The sequence below is a fragment of the Oncorhynchus tshawytscha genome, linkage group LG19 (genome assembly GCF_018296145.1).
Source record: "Oncorhynchus tshawytscha isolate Ot180627B linkage group LG19, Otsh_v2.0, whole genome shotgun sequence".
Lineage (NCBI taxonomy): Eukaryota > Metazoa > Chordata > Actinopteri > Salmoniformes > Salmonidae > Oncorhynchus > Oncorhynchus tshawytscha.
Window position 1 is genome coordinate 5,010,582 of NC_056447.1, and position 25,798 is coordinate 5,036,379.

General features: G+C 42.8%; 3 protein-coding genes across 4 annotated transcripts in view; all 3 read right to left on the bottom strand.

Moving 5' to 3' along the window:
- Positions 1 to 1,433: 1,433 nt before the first annotated feature.
- LOC112218266 (protein phosphatase 1 regulatory subunit 15B) lies at positions 1,434 to 5,513 on the bottom strand. 2 transcript variants are annotated; one of them, XM_024378915.2, is made up of 3 exons: positions 5,109 to 5,513; positions 3,431 to 4,563; positions 1,434 to 2,036 (listed from the first exon to the last, which is right to left on the bottom strand). In XM_024378915.2, exons 1-3 carry the CDS (start codon positions 5,275 to 5,277, stop codon positions 1,800 to 1,802), a joined length of 1,539 nt encoding a protein of 512 aa, XP_024234683.1. In that variant the 5' UTR covers positions 5,278 to 5,513; the 3' UTR covers positions 1,434 to 1,799. The 2 variants fall into 2 exon arrangements, with proteins under 2 accessions (XP_024234683.1, XP_024234682.1); XM_024378914.1 differs by having other exon boundaries at positions 3,431 to 4,629; positions 5,109 to 5,510.
- Positions 5,514 to 5,823: 310 nt separating this feature from the next.
- Positions 5,824 to 16,639, bottom strand: LOC112218267 (40S ribosomal protein S13). Its single transcript, XM_024378916.2, has 6 exons — positions 16,549 to 16,639; positions 11,801 to 11,849; positions 8,500 to 8,578; positions 8,072 to 8,241; positions 6,430 to 6,530; positions 5,824 to 5,898 (listed from the first exon to the last, which is right to left on the bottom strand). Exons 1-6 carry the CDS (start codon positions 16,569 to 16,571, stop codon positions 5,865 to 5,867), a joined length of 456 nt encoding a protein of 151 aa, XP_024234684.1. The 5' UTR covers positions 16,572 to 16,639; the 3' UTR covers positions 5,824 to 5,864.
- A 1,385-nt stretch (positions 16,640 to 18,024) lies between these two features.
- LOC112218269 (phosphatidylinositol 4-phosphate 3-kinase C2 domain-containing subunit alpha) overlaps positions 18,025 to 25,798 on the bottom strand; it is a 49,981-nt gene continuing 42,207 nt past the window's right edge. Inside the window, exons 22-33 of the mRNA XM_042301278.1 lie at positions 24,718 to 24,847; positions 24,454 to 24,590; positions 23,840 to 24,009; positions 23,229 to 23,385; positions 22,560 to 22,669; positions 21,829 to 22,036; positions 21,488 to 21,612; positions 20,951 to 21,068; positions 20,606 to 20,687; positions 20,139 to 20,248; positions 19,794 to 19,919; positions 18,025 to 19,611 (exon numbers count right to left, since the gene is read on the bottom strand). Coding sequence (XP_042157212.1) covers positions 19,429 to 19,611; positions 19,794 to 19,919; positions 20,139 to 20,248; positions 20,606 to 20,687; positions 20,951 to 21,068; positions 21,488 to 21,612; positions 21,829 to 22,036; positions 22,560 to 22,669; positions 23,229 to 23,385; positions 23,840 to 24,009; positions 24,454 to 24,590; positions 24,718 to 24,847 — 1,656 coding nt within the window. The 3' untranslated portion in view covers positions 18,025 to 19,428. The remainder of the gene's footprint in view (positions 19,612 to 19,793; positions 19,920 to 20,138; positions 20,249 to 20,605; positions 20,688 to 20,950; positions 21,069 to 21,487; positions 21,613 to 21,828; positions 22,037 to 22,559; positions 22,670 to 23,228; positions 23,386 to 23,839; positions 24,010 to 24,453; positions 24,591 to 24,717; positions 24,848 to 25,798) is intronic.

A 25,798-nucleotide genomic window follows, 5' to 3' on the forward strand; every position in this document is an offset into this window, starting at 1 on the left:
CGTGCCATTGGAACAGAGGAGTGATGGTTGCTGATAATGGGCCTCTGTACGCCTATGTAGATATTCCATTAAAAATCAGCTACAATAGTCATTTACAACATTAACAATGTCTACACTGTATTTCTGATCAATTTGATGTTATTTTAATGGACAAATGTTTTTTTTCTTTTCTAACTTTGAATGACGCGCCATTTCTAATGAACCATTGAACGTGACAACACAAAAGCACAAAGACCTTTTATAGCCAAGATTCACCCCTCTCAGACTATATGACGAACAACAGATACATAGAATGGTCACAAGGTTAAGATTTGTATGAAAGATATCTATACAACATAGCAGACAGTTACAACAGTTTGCATTGTAAAGACCAGTGTCTGGCCCTCCTACTCCAAACTGGAACCGTCTCCCTGGTACGGTATAGAACAGAACCATTAGCTCATGTTCTCTGGAATTCTCTTTAGGCTTTATTACCCAGACATCGTAAATCTCCTGTCAGTGATATCTCATAGCTGCCCTTCGTAAAACACACACACAATAGTTAACAGAATACTCTATTCTGTCAAATATAACTATTATAATACAATAATCTTGCAATTTCCACAACAGTTTGTAAGAACTTGACTGGTCTGCACAAAGCCTTAACCTCAGCCCCATCGCATTCATTTGGGATGAATTGGAACACCGACTGCGAGCCAGGCCTAATCACCCCGACATCAGTGCCCGACTTCACTAATGCTCGAGGCTGAATGGAAGCAAGTCCCCACAGCAATGTTCCAACATCTGGTGGAAAGCCATCCCAGATGAGTGGAGGCTGATATAGCAGCAAAGGGGGGGACCAACTCCAAATGAATGTCCATGATTTTAGAATGAGATGTTCCACGAGCAATTGGTCTGTGAAAATATCTGGGATTGATCAATTGACCAAATAGTAGAAAAAAGATCAGAATTGGACTGCCTGTGTAAACACAGCCTAAGGGACATAGTGTGGAGAATAGGTGAATATTGAAGGGAATTTTCTGCAAGATTATACAGAAAATACTGACAAGCCTGGTATTGTGGAGATGAATTGACTCATGTCAGCTCTATGCAGTGTGAACTTTCACCCCACTGAACACTCCCCAGGTGACCACACCCTCCCTGCTTTGTAGACATGTCACTACAATCTGAGACAGAAAGCCTTTTGCCTTCACATGGAACAGCTGTGCCCACAAAAGGCATTACATATAGACGTGACACATTATGCATTCAAGTTCACATTGACTTCTGTGTAGCTATGGTGACAGAGACATAGGTTTGGTTGACCTCACACAGGGTCAAAGTATACCTCCCACTAAAATAATCACACCAACTGAACTTTCATTCTGATTCAAGTTATTTCAATTTAAAAAGTAGACATTTAGTTATGGGTTTTCCTTATGAATTACAGACCATTGTAGTTGTCAAACAGGTTGTTTATTAACTGTAGTATGATCACAAATACCATCTGTTAATTATTTTCATTCTACATACACCACTTATCTGAATTAAGATGAACATTTCAAACTGGTACAATTCAAACAAGCTCCATAGGGCATTAATAAATTACATTGTAAGGTATACAAAAGAACATTACATTAATGTTGAATAATAACTATATCCAATATGTACAAGTGTTGAGGTACAGTGCAGGTAGAATTTGATGCCAAATCCTATTGGCCTAAAACCACCATCTTTACATTATAATTGACCTAAAACCACATGTTGCATTGCAACCAATCAAAAGTTCTCATTAGGAAGGCATGGTAAAACATGTATGTTCAGAGCTCATGGACCAGGGGCAGGGCTGATGTTGAAGTGCTTAGCAAATTTGCCCGAATCGTGTCTCTGTGTGATTGACTGAAGCAGTAGCCAATGGCCTGCTCAGTTTCCTGGATCCTCTTTCGGAACCGGTCTCTATCGCGGGCTAGTTCCTCCCAGGGTCCTTTACGAGACATCTGCCGGGCAAAGGGCCAAGTATGCATCACATGGACCTGGACAAGTGGTGAGAACCGCACCTAAAATACACAAACAGGTACACACGTCAGATGAGAGCATTTGACTGCAGTGTTGGGAGACAGTCACGCAACATTACTAGCCGCTGACTCTCGTATCATATGACAGGTTTAGTCATTACAACCTCTGTTGCTAAGCAACAATAAACAAGGGCTTGGGTAAGCACACAAGTAAGCCTACGCGGTGTACGAGGCAGATGAGTCATTGAATGACCTCACCATCAACTATACTACAATTTACATTGGGGGAGATTCCACACTAGCGGAAACAGGAAATATATTTTCGGTAACTCAAGATTGTGCGGGCAATTTTCACTTGGAAACTCCATTGAGAGGAAGGCTGTTTAACATGCTTTTACATTTGTATCCCAAACAATCTGTACATAATACAGACATCGTGGTGGCGTTACACTCCTTATAGTGTTCTCTAAAATATGGAGCATGTCTGGATTCTGAAATACAACGGTTGACATATATTCAACATTAAAAATATTCATCTCAAAACGACCCCTTTTTTGTTCATTTTAAGACATCGTTTGGAACAATATACTCTAGAAGTACATCAAATTTCCAGAAGGGGCTCTCTGCTAATGCTGAAGTTACGGTACATTTTATGAGCATCACCAACAAACACAGTGACTGGTAAATGGATTCAAATGGAACTCCCATCTGCTGGTGATTTCCTAAAGGAGGGCTGTGACTGGTTAATGACCTATAACTTCACTTTCTATGTATAAAATGGATTATATCGTTAAGAAGTACCAGAGAGCCCACTCTGGAAATGTGACATGGTTAAAGAGAATAATGTTCTAAACCATGTCAAAAGTTAGCTAAATCAAAAAAGTGTAGCTTTGAGATATTCATATTTAAAATGTTGAATAAATTTATGTTTTTTTTCTTCCAGAATCTAGACATACTCCATGTTTGAGAGCTCACTATAAGGAGTATAAATGACACCAAGATGTTGTCGGTTCACAGGTCTCAAAGGAGGCATATATAAAAGTCTACAAAGGGCCTAAAATGGCCACTCACGATTATCTCAAACAGTTTGTGATACAAATGGAAAAAGCATATCAAACATCCTTTCTTGCCCAAATAAGTTTGTGAAAATTGCCAAAACAATCTGGAATACGGAAAAATATTTGTGCTTGTGTGGAATCGCCCATCACCTTTCTTACATTTGTTTTGTATTTCTGAGTAAATAAGTGGTTCCCCCTTACTAATATTCAGTTCCTAATATTCAAGTATTATGTTTAGCCAATATGTAAACTTGAGCTATTAATAGTACATCATGTTTGGTTGCTAATATTTATATGGGCGATGTGATGGGCATATCATTTAAGGCAGTAAAACTACAACTATAGACTGAGGGATGTAGAACAGGGAAAACTATTAACCTTTTTAAGAGGGTGGTTGAACTTCTCCTGAGGTTGTCCTTGTCCTCCTGTTACTTTAGCTTCAGGTCTCCTCCAGGGCACTAGTGTAGTAGCTGGGTGGCAATGCTGCTTTAGCGGTCTCTTGGGTAGACAAGGCTTTGTGTGCCTGGTTGTTCGGAGGCTTTTGGCCACAACGCCCCTCCGCTTACCCTGGCCGGGTGGTGTCTGTGTGTGACAGGTCTGTGGGGTGAGTGGGTCTCCAGTGCTGAAGGCAGGTGGCTCTGTGGTTGTAGGGGAGCTCTGGAGGCAGGCACGGAAGTTCAGAGGGTGGTAAGGGTCTTCATTTTGGGAGCGGGACCTCCATAGCTGCTCCTCATCCTCAGAGGAGGAAGGGCCAGGGGTCTCGCTGTCAAAAGAACATGAGGTCAGGACTGAGGCCCTTTCAGCCTCCTGGGAGTGTGTAAGTGTTTTGTCTGTGTGAGGGACTAAGCTGGCTACAGAGGCTGTGAAACACAGGGGGTTGTATGGATCGACGGGGCTGGTGAAGAGCGCCCAGAGTCTGTCGCTCTCCTCTTCATCCAGGTCTGCGCACGAATCCTCAGAACTCCCCCAGCTGCTTTCGCTATCTGAACGACTGGTCCAGATGTTCAAGCCACCGAGGCTCTCTTGAAGTTCTTCACCCGGCCGGCTGGACAAGTTACAGTCGAGGCCGCCGCCGCCGCCAACTTGATCTTCATTTTTTGTTTCCTCCATATTGGAGCAGCTTGAATTGCAGGAGGGGAAAGAGAAGGGGTTGTAAGGGTCGCTGGAGATGGCCAGGGACTCGCAAAGTGCTTTACTGTCCTCACTGTCAAATGCTCCCATGTTTCGGTCATCCTCTTCACCCCAGTAAACACTCAGATCATCTTCGGTGGTGTCATGTATGGTTTTAAAGTCAAACACTTTCTCCTTGTTGTTGCGAGACATTTCATCCAAGCTGGAGCTACAGTCAGCGCTGCTCACTAACAGGTTACAGTCACTTGGAAAGCCCAGTTTCCAGCTGGGGTGGTGTCCAAGATAAAGTCCATAATCGCTATCCATCCTGGCATGGGACACAAAGTCATCCACCAATCTGCAGCACATCGCCTCAGCCTGTAGACTGGACAGAAAGGCCCCTGTGTGGGAATTTCCGGAGACAGAGTTGATTCTTAGGTGAACTTCAAACCTGAACATATGGAAAACTGTAAAAAAAAAAATTACAAAAAAATTTAAAAGTTAGGCTACCTATATAGTTTGCCAAAACGTCCCTCTTTTTGCCTGATTAACCCAGACTGTATGGATTAAACAATGTACAAATTGTTGACATGTCATACCAAATAGACATGGTTCCATGTCCGGTATTGTTATTTTGACAATAACGAGCCTACTAACCCATTCTCCCCCCCCCAAATAAGGACATTAATGAACTTGTTATATTGTTACTGTCGCATGTTTTACGGTACCAGGTCAAAACAAGTTACAATCCGTGCGACCAGGGCCACATTTCCCCACACATAAAGGAAGTGAGGTTTCTGCATCCATTTTTATTTTATTTCACCTTTATTTAACCAGGTAGGCTCGTTGAGAACACGTTCTCATTTGCAACTGCGACCTGGCCAAGATAAAGCAAAGCAGTTCGACAGATACAACAACACAGAAATGGAAATGAACGTTACTGTACCTGACAAGCAACTGTAGTAAATGACATGGACCAAAGACCGTAGTTGTTCCCACAGTACGGTCAGTATATGCATGATCCACGGTAGGAGTGCCATACCACGGTCGCCAAACCTCTCCATCGCAGTTCGATGAGAACTAGTCGCAGAAGAATTGATGCCACTTGATGCCATTTTAACTTCGAACAATTATCCTCACGTATTCTGATATCGCTCGTCGAAAACAACTAGATTACTCTCCCTCGTCAGTTGTCGTACCGTAAGAAAATACTTCATGTTCCCCTGAAGTATTACTTTCTACGTAGGTAAAATATCTCAAACGTTGAGTAGTCGTGCAGGCATATTTTCAGTTGTGTTGTTGTAGTAGAGTGAATGTCGAATGATTGCGACGACACTCTCCTTAAATAAACAAGTTCGCGTCGTCGTCTCATGCTGTGATTGGACAAGGTAAGCGTCAGTCACACCCAAGTGCCTCCTCCTCATTGTAAACTCTAGCGCCACTCACGTGATTCAGTGACGCATGGAAAGTTCCCGTAAATTCCCCTTGGCTGCCACTGTAGTTCAGTCTAAAATAAACGTACGACAACACAATAACACAAATAGAAACTCCCACTACATATCCATATTATGCCGCCATGTAATTCATTGAGACGGCTTCATAAAGACATGTACAAATTATTCTCAAAAATGTCCTCATTAAATAAACACAAGACAAATACATATTTGAATCCCAATTATTTATTTTTCCCAAAACGTGATGATTATGCCACCAAAGCAGAAGCTGTCGAGGACTCGCTGGAGAAGAAACATAAAGGAAATGATTAGAGACAGGAAAACGCAATAATACTCTCACAAACCAAAAGTGCCCCACCTAACCAAGCATGAAGAGAATACAAAGAACTGCTTTGCGTTTCAATTTATAACACAAATCAGGGCACCCCACTTCAACATTTTTTATATTTTTTAAATAATGACTCACATTCTAATTGGTTATATTTGACCCAACATCAGACAACCCGGAAATAAACCATGGTTATTGTGTATAATACAGTGCTATATGAAGGGGACTGGCAGAGTTGGCAGTGCAGCCACTCTGATAATTGACCTCCAGCATTCCTCTGGCACAACAGAAATATCTCAGCTCTTACAGGACAAAGAGTAGGACATAGAATGGTGCAGGAGTCATAGCGACCAAATTAAATGGCATAGACAGAGGTCTGGTACAGTAATATAATGGACATGTTATGGAGCAATTTGAGCTTAATTAAGTATGGCAGACTATGTTTGCCATACAAAAGAGCAGTAATTGTGTTTACTGGTACATACTACTTCCAGTTGGGAGCAAGTACTCTCTTGGTCTTGTAGTAACGGGCCAGTCTGTGGATCCTGCTCTCGGTGAGAATCAGGCGGAACTTGGCATCTTTGTCCTGCAAAAAAACAGGGGTACAGACATGAGCATCTCTAGAAACAAAGTAGTTTAACAAGCTATTCTTAAAGAGTGCACACATGACTCATCCCCACATGCAGTACAAAAACACCAGACCCAGACAGGAGAGTGCTGTCCCTGATATGGCTCAAAATGTAACACATCTTGTGAGAGACAAAAACGTGTTTACATCGGTCTTTTGACGATTGTACGATGGGGGTCACTTTGGCCATCAGATGTAAATATACTGAACAAAAATATAAAACGCAACATGCAACAATTTCATTGATTTTATTGAGTTACAGTTCATATGAGGAAATCAGTCAATTGAAATGAATTCATTAGTCCCTAATCTATTAATTTCACATGACTGGGAATACAGATATGCATCTGCTGGTCACAGATACCTGCTAGGAGCATGGAGCTAGGAGCAAAAGCTAGGAGCATGGATCAGAAAACCAGTCAGTATGTGGTGTGACCACCATTTGCCTCATGCAGCGCGACACATTTCCTTTGCATAGAGTTGATCGGGCTGTTGATTGTGGCCTGTGGAATGTTGTCCCACTCCTCTTAAATGTCTGTGCCAAGTTCCTGGATATTGGCGGGAACTGGAACATGTTGTCATACACGTTGATCCAGAGCATCCTAAACATGCTCAGTGGGTGACATGTCTTGTGAGTATGCAGTCCATGGAAGAACTGCGGCATTTTCAGCTTCCTGGAATTGGGAACAGAGACTTGCAACATGGGGCCGTGCATTATCATGCTGAAACATGAGGTGATGGCGGCGGATGAATAGCACAACAATGGGCCTCAGGATCTCGTCACGGTATCTGTTTATTAAAATTGCCATCGATAAAATGCAATTTTGACCATTGTCCGTAGCTTATGCCTGCCCATACCATAACCCCATCGCCACCATGGGGCACTCTGCTCACAACATTGACATCAGCAAACCGCTCGCCCACACGATACAGGTGGTCTGTGATTGTGAGGCAGGTAGGTTGTACTGCCAAATTCTCTAAAACGAGGTTGGACGAGGCTTATGGTAGAGAATTAAACATTCAATTCTCTGGCAACAGCTCTGATGGACATTCCTGCAGTTAGCATACCAATTGCACAGTCCCTCAAAACTTGAGAGATCTGTGGCATTGTGTTGTGTGACAAACTGAACATTTTAGACTAGCCTTTAATTGTACCCAGCACACGGTGCACCTGTGTAATGATCATGCTGTTTAATCAGCTTCTTGATATGCCACACCTGTCAGGTGGATGGATTATCTTGGACGGGCGGCAGGTAGCCTAGTGGTTAGAGCGTTGGGCAAGTAACCGAAAGGTTGCTAGCTCGCTTAAAGGGACAGCGTTCTGAATAAAATATGGCTTGTGAATGAAAATATCTTCCTCCTTGCCTTGAAGTAAACACTGAAATGTTACAACTAGATTTCACCCATCAAGCCATATTAGATCAGTCATTGGCCTACCTCAAGGAAGGATGTATTTTCAAAGTGTCCCATCATAGCCTATGTTATGTGAGCCTGCTCACCTTTCTGTTCCTCTCCAGATGCTTCCTGACAGCCACAGCCTTCTTGATGAGGTGGTACAGGTCCTCGGGAAGATCTGGGGCCAGGCCCTTGGTCTTGAGGATCCTCAGAATCTTGTTGCCGGTGACAAACCGCACCTGGGCCACACCGTGGGAGTCCCTCAGAATGACACCTGGACAGAGGGGGGGGAGGAAGGAAGGGACAGAGTCAACTGGACAGTCAAGAGAAATGACCATAATCATGGTTGGATACCTTTCTGTTTGGCATGACACCAAAGCAGTTTGCCCATGAGGAAACAGACAGGCACCCCTGTTAGCCTAAATCCAGCTGTATTCAGAACTCACCCAAAGATGACAATTCAACAACAATGAATAGATAAAGTTATCTCATTCATGGACCGTCAGCTGGTATTTGCTATTGTTGCACTTACCAATCTGAGATGGAGTCAATCCCTTCTTGGCCAGCTTGAAGATCTGTTCCTTGACATCATCAGATGTCAGCTTCAGCCACTGGAAGAGAACACCATAAGAGTGTTATGCCATTGAAGGCCGGGACATGAGGAGGGCTGACTTTTCATCCGATGATGACCTCACCCAGACCGAAAACGGATATGAAAATGTTCCTTAATCCAGGCTTGGAAGGATAGCTACTCCCGATTATAAGGAGTACACTGACATCATCCATGCCTGGATTGACAAACCTTTTCATATATACTTGGGAGTCTGGGTTCAGCAAGCAGACCAGGAAATTAGCAATCTAAGCTCCAACCAGTGTAACACCTAGCCACATTCTGTAACCAGGTGTGTGAAGCTCCCGTACGGAGTTAATTATTGGCTCCATACTCACCAATTACAGAAGAATGTCCACCAAACTAAATTTAGCAGTACTTTCTTAATAATTTCAGAAGGCTCCGTTGGCTTATGAACTCCCGTGGCTAGTTGCCCATGAAACCAGGCAATTAGAAAATGGTGAGTTGTTTAATTTATTTTTTCCAATATGCACAAATAAAATAATATACATGCTATCATAATTTTTTCCAAAATAATGTCATTGATCAAGACAGGTGGGTGTCATTCGGCCTGGGGAACAGTTGGGGGTTAACTGCCTTGCTCAAGGGCAGAATGGCAGATTTTTCTACCATGCCTCCTCTGGGATTTGAACCAGCAACCATTCGTATACATTATTTGTCTTCAGGAAGGACTGCGCAACAGCTTTTTTTTTTGAGAGGAATTGGAGATTCCATATAGGCTGATACTTTAAAAAAAAAAATCCATGTCAAGGTTTGGCATTTCGAGGAGAGGCTTTATTACTGCCACTTTTTGTGAGTTTGGTATACATCCGGAGGAAAGGGAGCTGTTTATTATCTTCAACATAGGAGGGCCAAGCACAGGAAGTAGCTCTTTCAGTAGTTTATTTAAAATAGAGTCCAGTAAGCAGCTGGAAGGTTTAGAGGCCATGACTATGTTTGTGAATGTATCGAGAGATACGTGATTTAAAAACTTGATTGTCTCGATTGATCTTAGGCCCCGGCAGTTCTTGGCAGACTCGGGCAATTGAGTTTTGGAGAAATACGCAGATTCAAAGAGGAGTCCATAATTTGCTTTCTAATTATCTTTTCGTCTAAGAAGTTCATGAATTCAACACTGCTGAAGGCCATCCTCTCTTGGGGAATACTGCTTTTTAGTTAGCTTTGTGATCATATCAAAAATACATTTGATTGTTTTTATTTTACCCAATTAGGTTGGAAAAGTAGGCTGATTGAGCAGCAGTGAGGGCCCTTTGATATTGCACGGTACTATCTTTCCAAGATAGTCAGAACACTTGCAGTTTGGTGGAATTTTCTGGAAGCTTGCTTCAGGGCTCGGGTATTTTCTGTATAGCAGGGAGCTCATTTCTTGTGACAAATTATTTTTGTTTTCAGAGGTGCGACTGCATCTAGGGTATTTCTTAAGTGATAATGCCCGTGAAGCCAGTGTTTGGAGGACATATTGGCACAGGTGTTGTTAGTCGAGGGCTGGCAAACCGTGCCAATATATCCTCCTAACACCGGCTTTGTTCGTTCTATCGGTTCAGTCATTTTGTTCTGTATCTATGGACGCGACCCAGTTGTTTTGTTCTAAATGTTCCATTGCCATACTGGCTGGCAACGTTCTTACCCCTTGCTTGCTAGCTAGCCAACTACGGCTAACTTAGTCACGTTCTGCAGCCAGAATAACAGCAAAGTAGCCGCATTTGCATTTGTTTACGCTGTTCTCTAGTGACATTTATTTGGATACATCCATAACAATGAGCTAATGAGGCGCGATTTACTCTGTGCTCAGTCAGATGGAACAGAGTAAATAGGCATTTTAATGTCGGATATTTAGCCGGTGCTAACTTGTGGAATGCGGTTTTAACCAATCAGCATTAAGGATTAGACCCACCCATTGTATTAGGAAGGTTACATTTAGATCCTCGGTTCGTGGTTAACTGTTTTTTTTTACTCCAACGTCCTTGGGTTGGTGGAGGGAGTCTGGAAGGGAATCCAGGAATCGTTGGGTTGTCCGAGAATTTATATAGTGTCTTTTGATAATCCTTGGTTGGGGTCTGAGTAGATTATTTGTTGTGATTGCAAAAACATTTATATTCCCAATATTTATTCCACAGGACAAAACTAAATCCAGGGATTGACTGTGGCAATGCGTAGGCCCGGAGACATGTTGGACAAAACACACTGAGTCGATGATGGCTCCAAAAGCCTTTTGGAGTGGGTCTGTGGACTCTTCCAAGCGAATACTGAAGTCACCAAAAATGTGAATATTATCTGGGCGGTCTCTCAATAAAAGTTGCTGACCGCACACCAATAGACAAACTATCACAATAATATAATAACATATAATATGTTTCTAAACATTTCTGTAAAAAGTTAGACGCACAAATATCACAACTCCCAAGACTAACATCTCACCATTACAATAACAAGGGAGGTTATCGTTTTGGGGGGGGTATGATATTTGTGAGTCTAACTTTCTCACTCATTATTCACGAGTCATTCAGGATTATCCATGAATGTAGAAGTGTTTTAAAAAATGATATTCTTATTTACAATAAAAAGGGTTGGCTGTTTGAGTGATAGTTTGTGTATTGGTGTGCAGTCAGCGACTTTTATAGAGACCACCCAGAATTCTCTTTGCCATTTGAGACACAAAGGATAGCTCTGTTCTAAGACCTGCTACCTCCACCACATATGACAAAATTAACAGTACAAAACCAAAGATATGGATTATGCAATTGATCTTGTGTCATCGTGTTGACTACAACCTTTTACTAACATCACCAATCTGAGGTAAAAAGGATGTGCAATTCTCCCTAATTCAATGTGGTCAAAACGTCTGCTTGCAGTAACATACTGTCCACATGCTGGAAACTAGCGTAATAATTCAATATCTTAATTTAGGATGATAGTAAATGAAGCAAGATTTTTTCAATAATCACACATTTCTCACTAGTGGAACCATTTTGAGATTACAAAAATGCTCTTATTCACAATTTAACCGGGTGCTCTAGAAAGAACTCCCATATCTACAGCAGCCCATTCATTTGACTTCCCTACCATCAGGTAGGTGTCCACTCACCTTCTTACCGAAGGCTTACTTACCAGTCTTATGTAGACACTAGCTGCCTACATCCACTCGTATAGTATACAGCAGACCAATATTGACCCAACAATACTGATGAACCGTTGTACTTACAGTGGGGACACTTCGCCTGTAAGGCAGCGCCGACTGGGACAAGCCCTTTCTGCAACAGACATGGCATTCACATTAGTTGGACAATTTATAAGTAGCTAAACTGGCAGCAAACAGGTTGAAAAATGTTTGTGTGCGGTGCAATTCATTGTTGGCTACAAATTCAGTGAACCAACCGAGATGGTGATAAGACTGAGTCCGTCAAATACTAACGTTTGTAGGGTGTTAGTTCACGTGACAAAATCTGAACGCTGACCGGGAATACGGGTTGATTCTGGTGCTCACCTTATTAATCATGATATTGTGGTGGAAATTCAACAGAGACACCTGAAGCCAAAATTCAATTACTATTTATATTCAATGACTAATCACTATTTATTATCAGTTAATTGTAGAGGTTATACAACACATGTACTGTCACAAGCTCCGCCAGGGCGGTCCCTTCAGTCCTCTTATATACTGCTATATAAAAAAGCTACATAGGCATTGTTCATAGGGTTGGTTCCTGCAGGTGACTGGTTAACCAAGAAACTGAGCAATGTCTCCTTTCTTAAAACCTGTTGAGTGTAGGGGGCAGTATTTTGATGTTTGGATGAAAAACGTACCCATATTAAACTGCCTATTTCTCAGGCCCAGAATCTAGAATATGCATATAATTGTCAGATTAGGATAGAAAACACTCTAAAGTTTCCAAAACTGTCAACATATTGTCTGTGAGTATAACAGAACTGATATTGCAGGCGAAAACCTGAGGAAAATCAAACCAGGAAGTGGCTTCTATTTTGAAAGCTCCATGTTCCATAGCCTGCCTTCGCTCCATTTAAAGGGATATCAACCAGATTCCTTTTCCTATGGCTTCACCATGGTGTGAACAGTCTTTAGACATAGTTTCAAGCTTTTATTTTGAAAAAATGAGCGAAAAAGATCACATCCCATCATTGTATGGCTGGGTGCCAGCAGCGTTTTGTATGCACAACAGCTTGGAGCATTCATTTTCTCTCTCTCTCTCTGAAGAAGCTACATTCCCGGTTGATATATTATTGATTATATATTGTAAAAACAACCTGAGGATTGATTATAAAAAACGTTTGACATGTTTCTACGAACATTACGGATACTATTTGGAATTTTAGTCTGCGATGTCGTGACCGCTCGAGCCTGTTGATTTCTGAACATAACGCGCCAACCAAATGGAGGTATTTTGGATATAAAAATAATATTTATGGAACAAAATGAACATTTATTGTGTAACTGGGAGTCTCATGAGTACAAACATCCGAAGATCATCAAAGGTAAGCGATTTAATTTATTGCTTTCGTGACCAATCTACTTGGCTGCTATCTGTTTGTAATATTTTTCCTACTGAGAGATGTACTTACATGAACGCTTGGTATGCTTTCGCCGAAAAGCTTTATTGAAATCTGACACACCAGGTGGATTAACAACAAGCTACGCTGTGTTTTGCTATATTGCACTTGTGATTTCATGAAAATTAAATATTTTAGTGATTTAATTTGAATTTGGCACTCTGCAATTCTGCGGTGGTTGAGGAAAATGATCCCGCTAATGGGATGGGTGCATCAAGAAGTTAACTTCCAGAACATATTCTAGCAGTTCTGCCAATTGGTCTGACTGAGGAGGTCACAGTCACCTGCACGAACTAAGATAGAGAAGATGCATACGGTGTATAATTCAAGGCTATCTCTTCAGACAATACCATTTTATTAACTGAATTAAATGTAAATATTTTTCACAAAAATCTTCCTTAATATGTTGTGAATAACAAAATATTGTAAATGTCAGTATTGTCTGATAAACCATTTGTGAGCATCTCTGATTCGGGGGAGCAAGCTCAATTAGAGGGGTCAGAGCGGTTTGACGCTTCTGACAACCACTTTTCGGGCTCTCCTGAAAATACTGTTTTCACATTCATCCATTTCTGTAGGTGTCATATTGTTCAATCAAACTATTAGAGTAACAACTCGAAGAAGACAATTTGACTGACTTCTGGAAGGAGTTTCATGGAGCAAGCGCAAAAATCAGCTGAGTGAGAATGAAAGCAACAAACAAGCATTCATCTACACTGTGACCATATACAAAAACGTATATCACTACAAAGCTCAGGTTCTTCGTAGCATTTTAATATGCTGCTATAAAGATTTCATGCTGAATTGTTGAAGCGATCATAGGTTTACCGCGAGTAGGTGGCTAACAAGCCGTTTAGCTAGCTAGCTAACATTAGCTGAGGGATAGAGTGGGCCGTTTTCTCCTCTCACTGTGTTCTCAAGACTCCCTCTCTCGCTCGATTTGGTGAAATAAAAATTCACTATAATCAATTGAAACCTCAGTTTACAACAGGTTACCAACATATTAAATTAATGATCGACATATTTTCATACAAAAATTATATATATATTCATATGAATTATTCATACTATTTCATCCTTCCACAAGATATAGTCCCGAAACAAATCTAGGGTTGCTACCCAAGCCAGTTATTCTATTGGAACGGTTGCCAGAGATGCGACCCAGTCGTTCAGTCCTTTTGTTCTGTATCTATGGACGCGCGACCCAGTTGTTGGTTCTAAATGTTCCATTGCCATACTGGCTGGCAACGTTATTATCCCTTGCTTGCTAGCTAGCCAACTATGGCTAACTTAGTCAAGTCAAACAGTGCAGACAGAATAACAACAGTAGCTGCATTTGTTTAAGCTGTTTTCTAGTGACATGTATTTGGATACATCCATAACAATGAGCTAATGAGGCATGATTTCGCCTAGCATAGAAAATATGCTCACTTGTCAGGACAATGTTGTTCAGAGGAGCTAGCCAACAACACAGCTACAGTAACACAATCACTTCTAACTGACGCTGGAAAACTGCAAACTAGCTGCGTTTCGTTTGACCTTTTTTCAATTGACTTTTCTTTGCACATATATCTATAAAACTGATTAATGATTTCAACTGGCTCAGAAACGCTGCTTGCATTCTTTCTCTCGCCCCGACCCCTACGCGTTCATTACTATGGGACAGTTGGAGACCAAATTTGAATATGAAAACGATGTTGGAGACAGTTTATCCAAATTTCCGCTGTTGAAAACAAAATATTAGTCTAAAATTAATGTGAGAGTGTCTACATGCTTTTTATAATAGTGGAGATCAACTTTATAAACTTCCCTGCCTGAGCTGAGACAGTGGATTGCACAGTCAGATGGAACAGAGTAAATAGGAATTTTAACGTCATAGATTTAGCCGGTGGTAACTTGTGGAATAGACACGGGCTGGAATTCAGTTTTAACCAATCAGCATTCAGGATTAGACTCACCAGTTATATAATTAAGCTATAAGGCCGAAGGAGGTGTGGTTTATGGCCAATATGCCACGACTAAAGTCTGTTCTTTCAGCCAATCAGCATTCAGCTAGGGCTCGAAACACATTTTTGTGCTATTTTTGGAAAAGCCTTTGCCATTGACCTGTTTCTCCAACACTCTACTCAGACTACGTCCAATTTGCTATCACAGTGCATATCCGTTTTGTCACTCTAAAGCTCTATATACTACCCACCACTGCGACCTGTTTGCTCTCGTTGGCTGGCCCTCGCTACATATCCGTCGCCAAACCCACTGGATCCAGGTCATCTAGAAGTCTTTGTTTGGTAAAGCCCCGCCTTCGCAGTTCACTGGTCACCATAGCAACACCCACCCGTAGCGTTCCAGCAGGTATATTTCACTGGTCATCCCCAAAGCAAACTCCTCCTTTGGCCACAGAGAACATTCCTTACAGTTCTCTGCTGCCAACGACTGGAACGAACTGCAAAAGTCACTGAAGCTGGAGACTCATATCTCCCTCACTAACTATAAGCATCAGCGGTCAGAGCAGCTTACCGATCACTGCACCTGTACACAGCCCATCTGTAAATAGCACACCCAACTACCCCGTCCCCATATATTTCTTGTTTGCAACACAGTATCTCTGCTTGCACATCATCATCTACACATCACTCCAGTCAGTGTTAATGCTAAATTGTTATCATTTCGCCACTGTGGCCTATTTATTGCCTTACCTCCCTAATCTTACTTTTGCACACACTGTATTTATATTTTTCTATTGTGTTATTGACTGTACGTTTTGTCTATCCCACGTGTAACTCTGTGTAGTTTTTGTCGCAATGCTTTGCTTTATCTGGGGCCGGGTCGCAGTTGTAAATGAGAACTTGTTTTCAACTGGCCTACCTGATTAAATAAAAGTGAAATTAAAAAAATCTGACCACACTGTGCTTCTGAGAGTCTGTTGTGTCATTTGGTATGCTCCGTTCAGCCCTAAAAGTAATGTTTATTTTACCACTATAACACCCTAACGTTAGTTAAAATGGCCCCATTGAGACAAGACTACATTGAAAAGAAAACAGGGAGGTACCGTTAGTTCATAACGTTATAAACTAGTGATAAAGTGTTTGTGTGGTGGATACTTTAGCTTGCTGACTTTACATCATCTCGCAGGGAAGTGTGTTGGCTAAATAATGTTAGCTAGCAGTAACCAGTTATACGACTGGCTGTAACTAGCTTGTAGCTGGCTAAGTTAGCTTGCTAAATGGGGCAATGTTTAAACTCTTAATTTATTGGGACTGGGGCGATTTAGACGGTTCAATGTGGATGTCATGTGTAGACAATATATTCTCATTGCATAAATGGTAAATATATTTAATAACTAATGTTTAAAAAGCTGTTTTGTACGCTGAAAATAAAGCTTACCCGGGAGCGTGCATGCGACCCATAATAGCAGTAGAGAAAGAGAGAGCCTTGGATGGCCGGTCGCTCGTGAACGTTGGGAACCAAGGGAGTTGTTCATTTGGCTCACTGATTTGCATACTGTTAATCAAAGATTTTTATAACTAAACCTCATTGTTCAATCTGTGCTGTTGATATTGATTTTTGAGCTCCAGACATCTATTATCTGGATATAAATGATACAAACATTGTCTGAAGATGGTAATTCCTCAGTGCAGCAACAATATAGTGAAGGTGGTTTCTCTTTTTTTACAGGCAATCTAATAATTTGATCAGGTAAACACTTATTTTAAATCACGTTTCACGATCTTATATAACGGTAAGCAACGTTTTAGGCTTTAAATTGCAGATTTAGAATGTGTTCATGGTTTTAGGGCATTTTCTAAGCATTAGTGAACGAAGAGCCGTTTGTGAGCCAAATTAACGACTCTTAGGTGAACAGGGCAAAATAATCCGGTTCTTTGAAAATATTCGAAATGAACATGAACGCCTCCACGCGATTGAAATAACTTTGCGCCTGCGTGGGAAATTACGTCAGATGCGCTTGAGTAGAAGAAAGCCACAATCCCGCACGGTTTTCAGACAACTGAACTGCAGCCCCGCCACTAGATTGGCTGTAAAGGTGAGGGATGGCGCTGGAGAAACACAACCATTCTCAAACAACCTTATATTTTCGGTCAAATGTGTGGTACTGTTTTTTTGGGGCTGTCATCATAAGAATGCTTTTCACTGACTTTTCCAGCTAAATAAGACTCCTGAACATCTAATCGAATGGCTACCCGGACTATTTGCATTGTTCTCCCCCCCATTTTTACGCTGCTTATTATCCATGAATAGTCACTTTACCTCGACTAACCCGTACCCCTGCACATTGACTCTAACGGTACCCCCTGTATATAGCCTCCACATTGACTCTGTACCGGTACCCCCTGTATCTAGACTCCACATTGACTCTACCGGTACCCCCTGTATATAGCCTCCACATTGACTCTGTACCGGTACCCCCTGTATATAGCCTCCACATTGACTCTGTACCGGTACCCCTGTATATAGCCTCCACATTGACTCTGTACCGGTACCCCCTGTATATAGCCTCCACATTGACTCTGTACCGGTACCCCCTGTATATAGCCTCGCTACTGTTATTTTATTGTTGCTCCTTAATTATTAGGTTTTTTTTCCCTCTATTTTTTAATCAAGATTTTACTAAATACTTTAACACGTATTTTTTGAACTGCATTGCCAGTTAGTAAGCATTTCACTTTTAGATCTAAACCGGTTGTAATTCAGCGCATGTGACAAATGACATTTGATTTGGAAAAGAGACCATCAGGTGCATAGAAATACAAAATAAGATGTACAATTATCAATGACAGTCAATATCACTGATTCGATTGGCCCTTTGCCAACATAAACAACAAAAAACACAATTAACTTCAGTCTTTGTTCAAAAAACATTTAATTCGCTTTAGGAAAAAAGGGATTACAGTACACACCGATTCATTCTGGTTAAGATAAACAATTACGAATAAATAACTGGCCATGTTATTAATACAAACTCAGCATGTTTATTTTTTATTTTTTACAGTCATTAAAATAGTGGATCGTCACTATTTGTCTTTGTTGATATTCTCTTTAAAACCCCTCCAGGATAAATTCATTATTTCATCTTTAGTTTTGTAGTCGGCTCAGAGGAAGCAGCGTATCTCTTGCCCTGGATGTCTTTCCCTTTTTGTGTCCATATGGCTCCAGGTCAAGTTACCCCTACAGCACAGATCTAGGATCAGCTTACCCCACCCCAAATTCTACCCTTAAAACAATAGGTGGTGATATAACATCTGACCTTAGATCAGTGTTGAGGCAAACTTATCCTACATCATCAAATGCACAACAAGAGTGTGTTCGTGATACAAATCCCGAAAAGGAGTCAAGTAATTACCATTAAAAAGACATGGTGGTGTGCAGACAAGTTGGAGCTGATCCTTTCCAACACCTTCTGATGCTAGTACTGAACCCCGCTCACAGTGGAAGAACTGTTGACATTATTTGACAGAATAGATTTCTTTTTCAATTGGGGTATCACAATTTCTATCAAATATACTGTGATAAGGTTAAAGTGGAGCGTAGTAGAGATTGTGAACACAAACAAGGCACCCTGTTCGGTTCCCCTTTGGAAGAGTGGTTTGCCATCATCATCAGTTCTTTTGGCACGTGATTGGGATACACAAGATCACTCTCTTTCCTGGAGTCTGGTTTGAGACGGACACATCCCCAGACATTCTCAGCTAGCTTAGCAGGAAACCAGACGCTTCCTATTTGTCTATGTAGAAAAAAGTTACATGTAAAAATGAGCCCCTTTTTAAAAAATAAATGTGTCAATCTATATATACTCTTCTGAAAGTAAGCCATTTTGGTCCTCTAATGTCAAAATGTACAAAACATTACAGCTCTCGTGTTATAGTTTAGGAACAAACAAAATAAGTGGAGATTGTTTGCTACGATGAGGAAACAAACATGATTAGTGAGAGTGAGAGAAAGGCCCCACACCCAGAAACAACCCCTAGCCTAGCCCCTATCCCTTAGGCACTTGTGTAGATCTGAAAGGTCGGTGCTACAACCATATTGCTTATAATTCTTTAGGATCTACATGAACGGCCTTCAGGGGTAGGAGGGGTTTCTGGACAGGGTCAAAGAGAGGTTGGGAATGAGGTGAGCTTGAGGAGGAAGGGGGTGGAGTTTAGAAGCACCCCCCCTGGGGAGTGGCCAGTTCCGCTGCCCTTATATGGGTGTATCTCTGGAGTTTTTGAAGAGGTGAGAAGTGGAGTTGTTCCCAGGTGGAGTCGTCTAGAAGTAGGGCACGGCGGTCAGCTTGTACCAATTGACCGTCTCCTTGCTGAGGTCGAAGTCCTTGAGTTTGAGCGTGACGCCGCCCAGGTAGCAGTTCTCTCTCAGCGACTCGGCACTAAGCACGCTCAGTTGCAGCTCCCGCAGACCAAGGGTCTCCTTGCTGTAGCCACTGTACACCAGCTAAGGAGGAGGTAGTCAAAGCAGTTAACACGAGTTGGCAGCAATTTGTATTAGTTCGCATTCGTCACAAAGGCAGATGAGGAGAACAGTTCCAAAGTGACAGTCGGTCAGGACACAATGCCATTAGCTATGACAATTTGCTAGGTGGCCTAATGACAATGTGCCACACTGATTTCACTCACCATTTCGTTGAAAGTGGGGTTCCTGGTCTTCCTGGAAATCTTTGTTTTGCACTTGGAGGTTTTGTGGGGGTCTGGGAGCAGGTAGGTTTTCACATAAGGGTTAGGGTCTGTCTCCTCCTCAGTTACCTATAAGCAGGCAGATGGACATGCTTAGTGAGCATTAACTAAGGCCAAACGGAGGATTCATGTATGTAATTCAATTCCATAACATTTTATTTATCCTATCAGGGGTAAAAAAAAAATGGATCTTGAGATATGTAAGGATAAAGGTATCAATTAATTATACTGCCAAAAGTTTGAGTTGTGCGCTAGTTAGGATTGGGCCCTGTGAGCCACCCTACTCACCAGGTCTCGGATGTGCATGACCATGATGAAGAGTGTGCTGTTCCTGTAGGAAACAGACAGCTTCACCTCCCCCTCCACTCTGCCTGAGGTTGGACTCAATGGTGGCGCCTCTGCAGGAGAAATAACTCTTTCAAAACTGTCGCTGCGACGATGGCCATACATATCAAATCAAATGGCTACCCGGACTATTTTTGTATTGACCCCCCTCTTTCTTATTTTTACACTGCTGCTACTCTTTGTTTATTATCTATGTATAGTCACTTTACCTCTACCTACATGTACATATTACCTCAATTACTTTGACTAACCTGTAATCCCGCACGTTTATTTAGTAAATATTTTCTTAACTGCACTGTCGGTTAAGGGCTTGTAAGGAAGAATTTCGCGGTAAGGTCTACACCGGTTGTATTCGGCGCATTTGACAAATAAAATGTGATTTGACATATACACAGAGGACTCAGATTTACCTGGTGCTTTGGCCATCGCCTCGAATCCTTCCGTCTTGTCGTCTCTCGCGATCGGATGGAAGAATGTATAGATAAGATCACACTGATAGAGAAAGAGAGAAAATATCGAGAACCCCTTATTTGGATACTCCGTAGAGCATTGACAAATGGACTATCGGTAACCTTTCAACTAACTATGTCCTAAACTTAACCCTAATCGTAGGAAGCCATTTGTTATCCAACGGATAGTATGACCATGTGTAGAGCACATACAGATGGACTATCCTGACTACCCTAAAATGTGACCAAAATATTGAGTGAAAATAGAGTGTGTTGGGCTTTTATAACTGTGTGTGTGTCAATCACCTGGGTGACCTCTGTGGAGCTCCTCAACAGGTTGTGGACATAGCTGTTGAGCTCAATCTTCCTCTTGGCCGCCACGTCCTTGATGTGTGTACGGCCCAGCACCATCCTATTAGGGAACCTAGGGAGGGGACGGGGAAAGTTTAGTGCACTGACAAGAAGACGTGTATCTGTGGAGAAGTGGGGGCTACACTATTAGGGAACCTAGGGAGGGGACGGGGAAAGTTTAGTGCACTGACAAGAAGACGTGCATCTGTGGAGAAGTGGGGGCTACACTTTTGGAGGTGGAAGGGAAGCTTTACCCACATACAATGTAAGGCTCTTTGAGTTAAAGCACAACAAATATTCTCAATATTATTACTGTCGTTGTAAAATCTGAGGTTACCTTTGGCTTTCTGAGGTCATATATATGGCAGACTTTCAAAGTGTTTTTGGGAACAGGGTGCTGCCATGCCACTTCCAGACAGCTTCAGTTGCTATGAGCAACACCTACAACATGTGGGTTCTCCCAAAAATGTGTGTGTGCATGGGTGCGCGTACCCTGGCAGCTTCCACAGAGGGAAGAGGATGCACAGCTTGTTGTGGAGCTCCTGGAACTCGTCGAAGGTGCGTAAGAGAAACTGGGCCTCGCTCTGCCCCTCTCGCAAGAGTCTCACCACATAGGTCTACAGGAGGAGGAAGACGAGGGGGGAGAAAAAAATAGGATTTTAGCTTATCTGGTTTAGAATTACATTCATGTTATGACTTCTCGATATGTAGATTTATTCAAACTCTTGATATGTCAGATATGTGTTGTTCTGGTATCCCTATAGGGCAGCTTTGCCCTGTCAGTGCAGCAGGGAGACCAATGAACACATGTACGTCTATGGTTGGAGACTCACGTAGTGCTTGTCGGGGTTGTATCTCTTCTGGAAGGAGAAGATGGAGGCGTCGCGGATGCGTCCCTCCTGCTTCAGCGTGTAGGTCTTGGGGGAGAAGGAGAGGATGGGCTCGTCGTTGGACGGCAGGCCAGAGAAGCGCATCTGGGCCAGGTTGTGGATGAAGAAGTTGAACTTGGTGGCCACGCTGCCCAGGCTGGTCTCAATCAACCTGGAGGGAGGGAGGGCGGGCAGGAGAGTGAAGAGGAGGTTCAACTTCAGACAAAGGGGGTATTTTTATTTTTATGATACACTATTAGCTGTGTTTTTGCTTTGCCTCTGTGAAAATGACTGAAAAGAGACTGGAGGTAAATGGAAGAAGAAATTGATAAATAGTAGGATTGTAACTGGGAGTTCTATGGCGGTTCATGACGACATTGTTCTGCCACCAGCTGGGCTTTGTGGGGCAGTCGGTAGTTGCAAATCAAGTATAGCGCTGCATTAATTGTCACTGCTGAAACGCAATAATAAAATCAAAGTTACATTTCATTTGTGGCTCCTGGTCGCCTTTTCACATCGGTCGTTCAAGCGCAAGCCATTCAGGCTACTAAACATAGTAAGGCTTCAGCACGTATTCTTGTGCCTTTTGCATTGGGAGGCTGAATCACGACTGTGGCAGGGGCTCAGAGAGGAGCGGTGCACCTTGTTCAAAGCTATTCACTCGGTGGAAAAACAGCCCACTTTACAGACAGTACCTGGTGAAGAAGATGGTGGCCTCTGCGTCGGTGGTCTGGGGCTGCAGTGCGTCGTACACGTACTTAAGGTCCTGAGCTCCAGTAAGCTCTGGTAGGCCTGACAACGTCATCTGTTAAATCGCGCACGCACACATACAGACAAAAGACACACACAATTACAACCCATTAATGTACAGCGAAAGGATTTACTAACAAAAGACTATTAGAAACCGATGACTTAGGGAAGGTCATACTGTAACAAGGGAGCTTTGATTCATGAGGCTAGAATAGAGCATTTGAATCGCTACGGTACACTCAAGAAATTCCTTAGACCAAGAAGAGGGCCATCACCAAGGCCTAACAAAGGGCATTACCCAGGCAACACCAAAGTAACTCATCAAGCTGACGTCACACTTTTGGGGGGGGGAAAAAACATTTAGAAACACGCTTTGTGCCCCATCCATCTGACAGTGGTCCTGTGTACCATTTTTGTGAATTATTTGTGATGCCAAGCTTAAATGCCAGGTGAATTCCTAGAAAAGGCCAATGTAGTTGTTCCACGTCAACTGTTTGTGCTGTCTTTCCCACTCCTATGGTCATGTTAAAATGTTTACCATGACAACAATCATAGCGGTAGCACAAACTGATCTGGAACCAGGGCTAGGACTTGACTGCAGAGCCTTATCTTACCAGTGAGAGCAGGTTGAGGAAGAGGCCTGAGTGTTTACGGATTAGGTTGTAGGCCTGGGAGCACAGGTCCACAAACAGCTGGAAGCGACTGGTGGGCCTCTCCCCCCCATTGATCACGTAGGCCATGTCAGAGGTCAGCACAAATGGAGCACGGTCCCTGGGAGAATGGGCGAGAGAGAGAGAGAGAGAGAGAAAAGATTACTAAAACATGGGAGATGGAGAATTAAAAACAAAAACAAAGCACATGTCATGTAGCCTGGTTAAAACAGGGAGCATTTGGTCTAGCGTAACCAGGCTACATGGCACGTTGTCTGGCACAGGTCTGAATCAGAACACTGATTTGAAAGACTTGACCAAAACCAGCAGACACTCAGGCCCCGTCTTAAACACAAGCACAGAGCCCATATGGTATCTCTACATTTCTGTCGTTACAGGTCAATAAAGCTTTACTCTTAGTACTGAGGAAACATTTGACTTTTACTTAAAGGGAGGGAATAGGTTAGCGAGAAACAGTTAAAAGGGTAGGGGAGAGAGTGCGCTAAATTTGAACCCAAGCTAGCATTGGAGGCAGATGTTTAGACTGCTAGGCCACCCCAGGCCACAGCGCGTACCTTTTGAAGCTGCCGAACATCTGGGCGTGGCCCAGGAACTTGCCGAAGTCGATGTGGAACATGTGACCGGTGGAGCGCAGCATGATGTTGTCGTTGTGGCGGTCGCAGATACCCAGCACGTAGGTGGCCACGCAGCAGCCCGCACACGAGTAGATGAAGTTCTCCGACGCCTCGAGGGACAGAGAGGAGGAGTGAGAGACACATAACATTTTTCACACTATCGTGCCAACCCAAACCAGACTGCGCTGGCTTGGATATTTCCTTTTAACATTGTCCTCTTCAGCAAGGTTCCATTAACTCTGGTGGATGTGTAACCGGGCCGTCTCAGTACAGCTCAGTTTGACTTGGCTCGATTCAGCACAGTGTAAAAAGTCCTACAGTAGCTGGTTCTCCCCCTAATAGGCAGAATCCTCACTAGAGATCTGCATACTGGACTTTTCAGCCAATTAGTGCAGTGATAAAGGAGAAATCTGTGTGTAACATGCGCATTGCAGGCGCAGACGAGAAATAAACCAATCATATTATCGCCACTTGTTCATCTTCTCAACCTCATCCTCTGTCGGAGTCTGGGGTCCAAAGATTAAAAGGGTCAAGTTTAAGGGTCAGACAGTTACCTTCTCGTACTCATCCTCAGCAGGGTTGTACTTGCGGAGCCACTCTGCCAGGGGCTTGTCCTTGAAGGAGCCCGTCACGCCATATTCCGCCTGGATCTTCCTCAGGGTGTCTGAGGACGGCACCAGCTCCACCATACCTGGCAACACACACAGCACCACAACACACACACACTCTGTCACAACTACAGACACAGCATGAGTACGCATTGCATTACAATTAGTAAACCGGATGTGTGTGTTGTGAATTCTAGTGTGTATTAGTGCCTTTGTCTTTGCCAGTGGAGATGCATTTGAAGTTGACAATGCGCAGGTCCAGTCCCTCCTGAAGCCAGATGCGGTCCATAATCCGGATCATCTGCAGAGCCAGCATGTCCTGCCGCAGGTCCTCTCCCACCTAACACACACGTACACACACGCAGGCAGGAAGGCAGACACACAGGCAGGCACACAGGCAGACATGCACGCAGGCAGGCAGAAACGCACGCAGGCAGGCAGACACGCACGCAGGCAGGCAGACACGCACACACAGGAGGCCCACACAGACCAAGACTCACGTTAGTTAGAATATTTATAATTAGGCGGGTGCTTATATTGGTCCTATTTCCCAGATGTACAAGCGTGTATTCATGCGTATTAATATGCATGTGTGACTTGGAAATGTGTTTGTTGCAGCCAGGGTCTGCCATTATCAACGCGACCCTGGAACAATTAGGGTTAAGTGACTTGCTCAAGGGCACATCAACAGATTTGAACCTTGTCGGCTCGGAGATTCGAACTAGAGACTTTTCGGTTAACGCTCTAACCGTTAGGCTACCTGCCACCCCTAAGTTATCATCCACAGAAACATATTTTATTCTCATTCAGAGTTTCTTTCCATCTGTCTGGTCAAGCAAAGACTTCCCTACACATCCTATTGACAGAGCCCTATGTTGAGATATTGTCATGCCACCAGGTGGTGCTGTTTTAACTACGAAACCAAAGACAAGATGCAAACGATTGTAGTAACTGATCTCTTTTCTATGTTGGAAAAAATTACACTTAAAGGCAGCAAATCAAAACCAAGGGAACTCTTTAGAATCTATTCCTGCATTCCTCCATGCTTCAAACACTCCCAAAGCAATGACTAACTGTCCATTAATTCGTGCAGAGAACGGCTCGAAAATGTGTCGAGGTATTTCCAGTGACATGTCACGGACTACTAAGTATTACACCTCTGATAAATTGCTTGTTCATGGAAGTGCATATTTCATTGAGTCTGGCGTCACAGAAAAATAATCTAGTAGTCTAATCTGTCTAGGAGTGATGATCTAGGATCAGGTCCCCCCCTCTTATTTATTATGATTTA

Bases quoted from the DNA above. Each gene is read 5' to 3' on its own strand.
- LOC112218266 (XM_024378914.1), bottom strand. From the start codon at position 5,277: ATGGCATCAAGTGGCATCAATTCTTCTGCGACTAGTTCTCATCGAACT. The intron at 4,630-5,108 runs GTACAGTAACGT...TTTTTTTTACAG, and splicing joins TTACTACAGTTGCTTGTCAG to TTTTCCATATGTTCAGGTTT. The intron at 2,037-3,430 runs GTTAATAGTTTT...TGTGTATTTTAG, and splicing joins TCAACCACCCTCTTAAAAAG to GTGCGGTTCTCACCACTTGT.
- LOC112218267 (XM_024378916.2), bottom strand. From the start codon at position 16,571: ATGGGTCGCATGCACGCTCCCGG. The intron at 11,850-16,548 runs GTAAGCTTTATT...TGTCTGTTGCAG, and splicing joins GGTCGCATGCACGCTCCCGG to AAAGGGCTTGTCCCAGTCGG. The intron at 8,579-11,800 runs GTAAGTACAACG...GTTCTCTTCCAG, and splicing joins ACAGGCGAAGTGTCCCCACT to TGGCTGAAGCTGACATCTGA.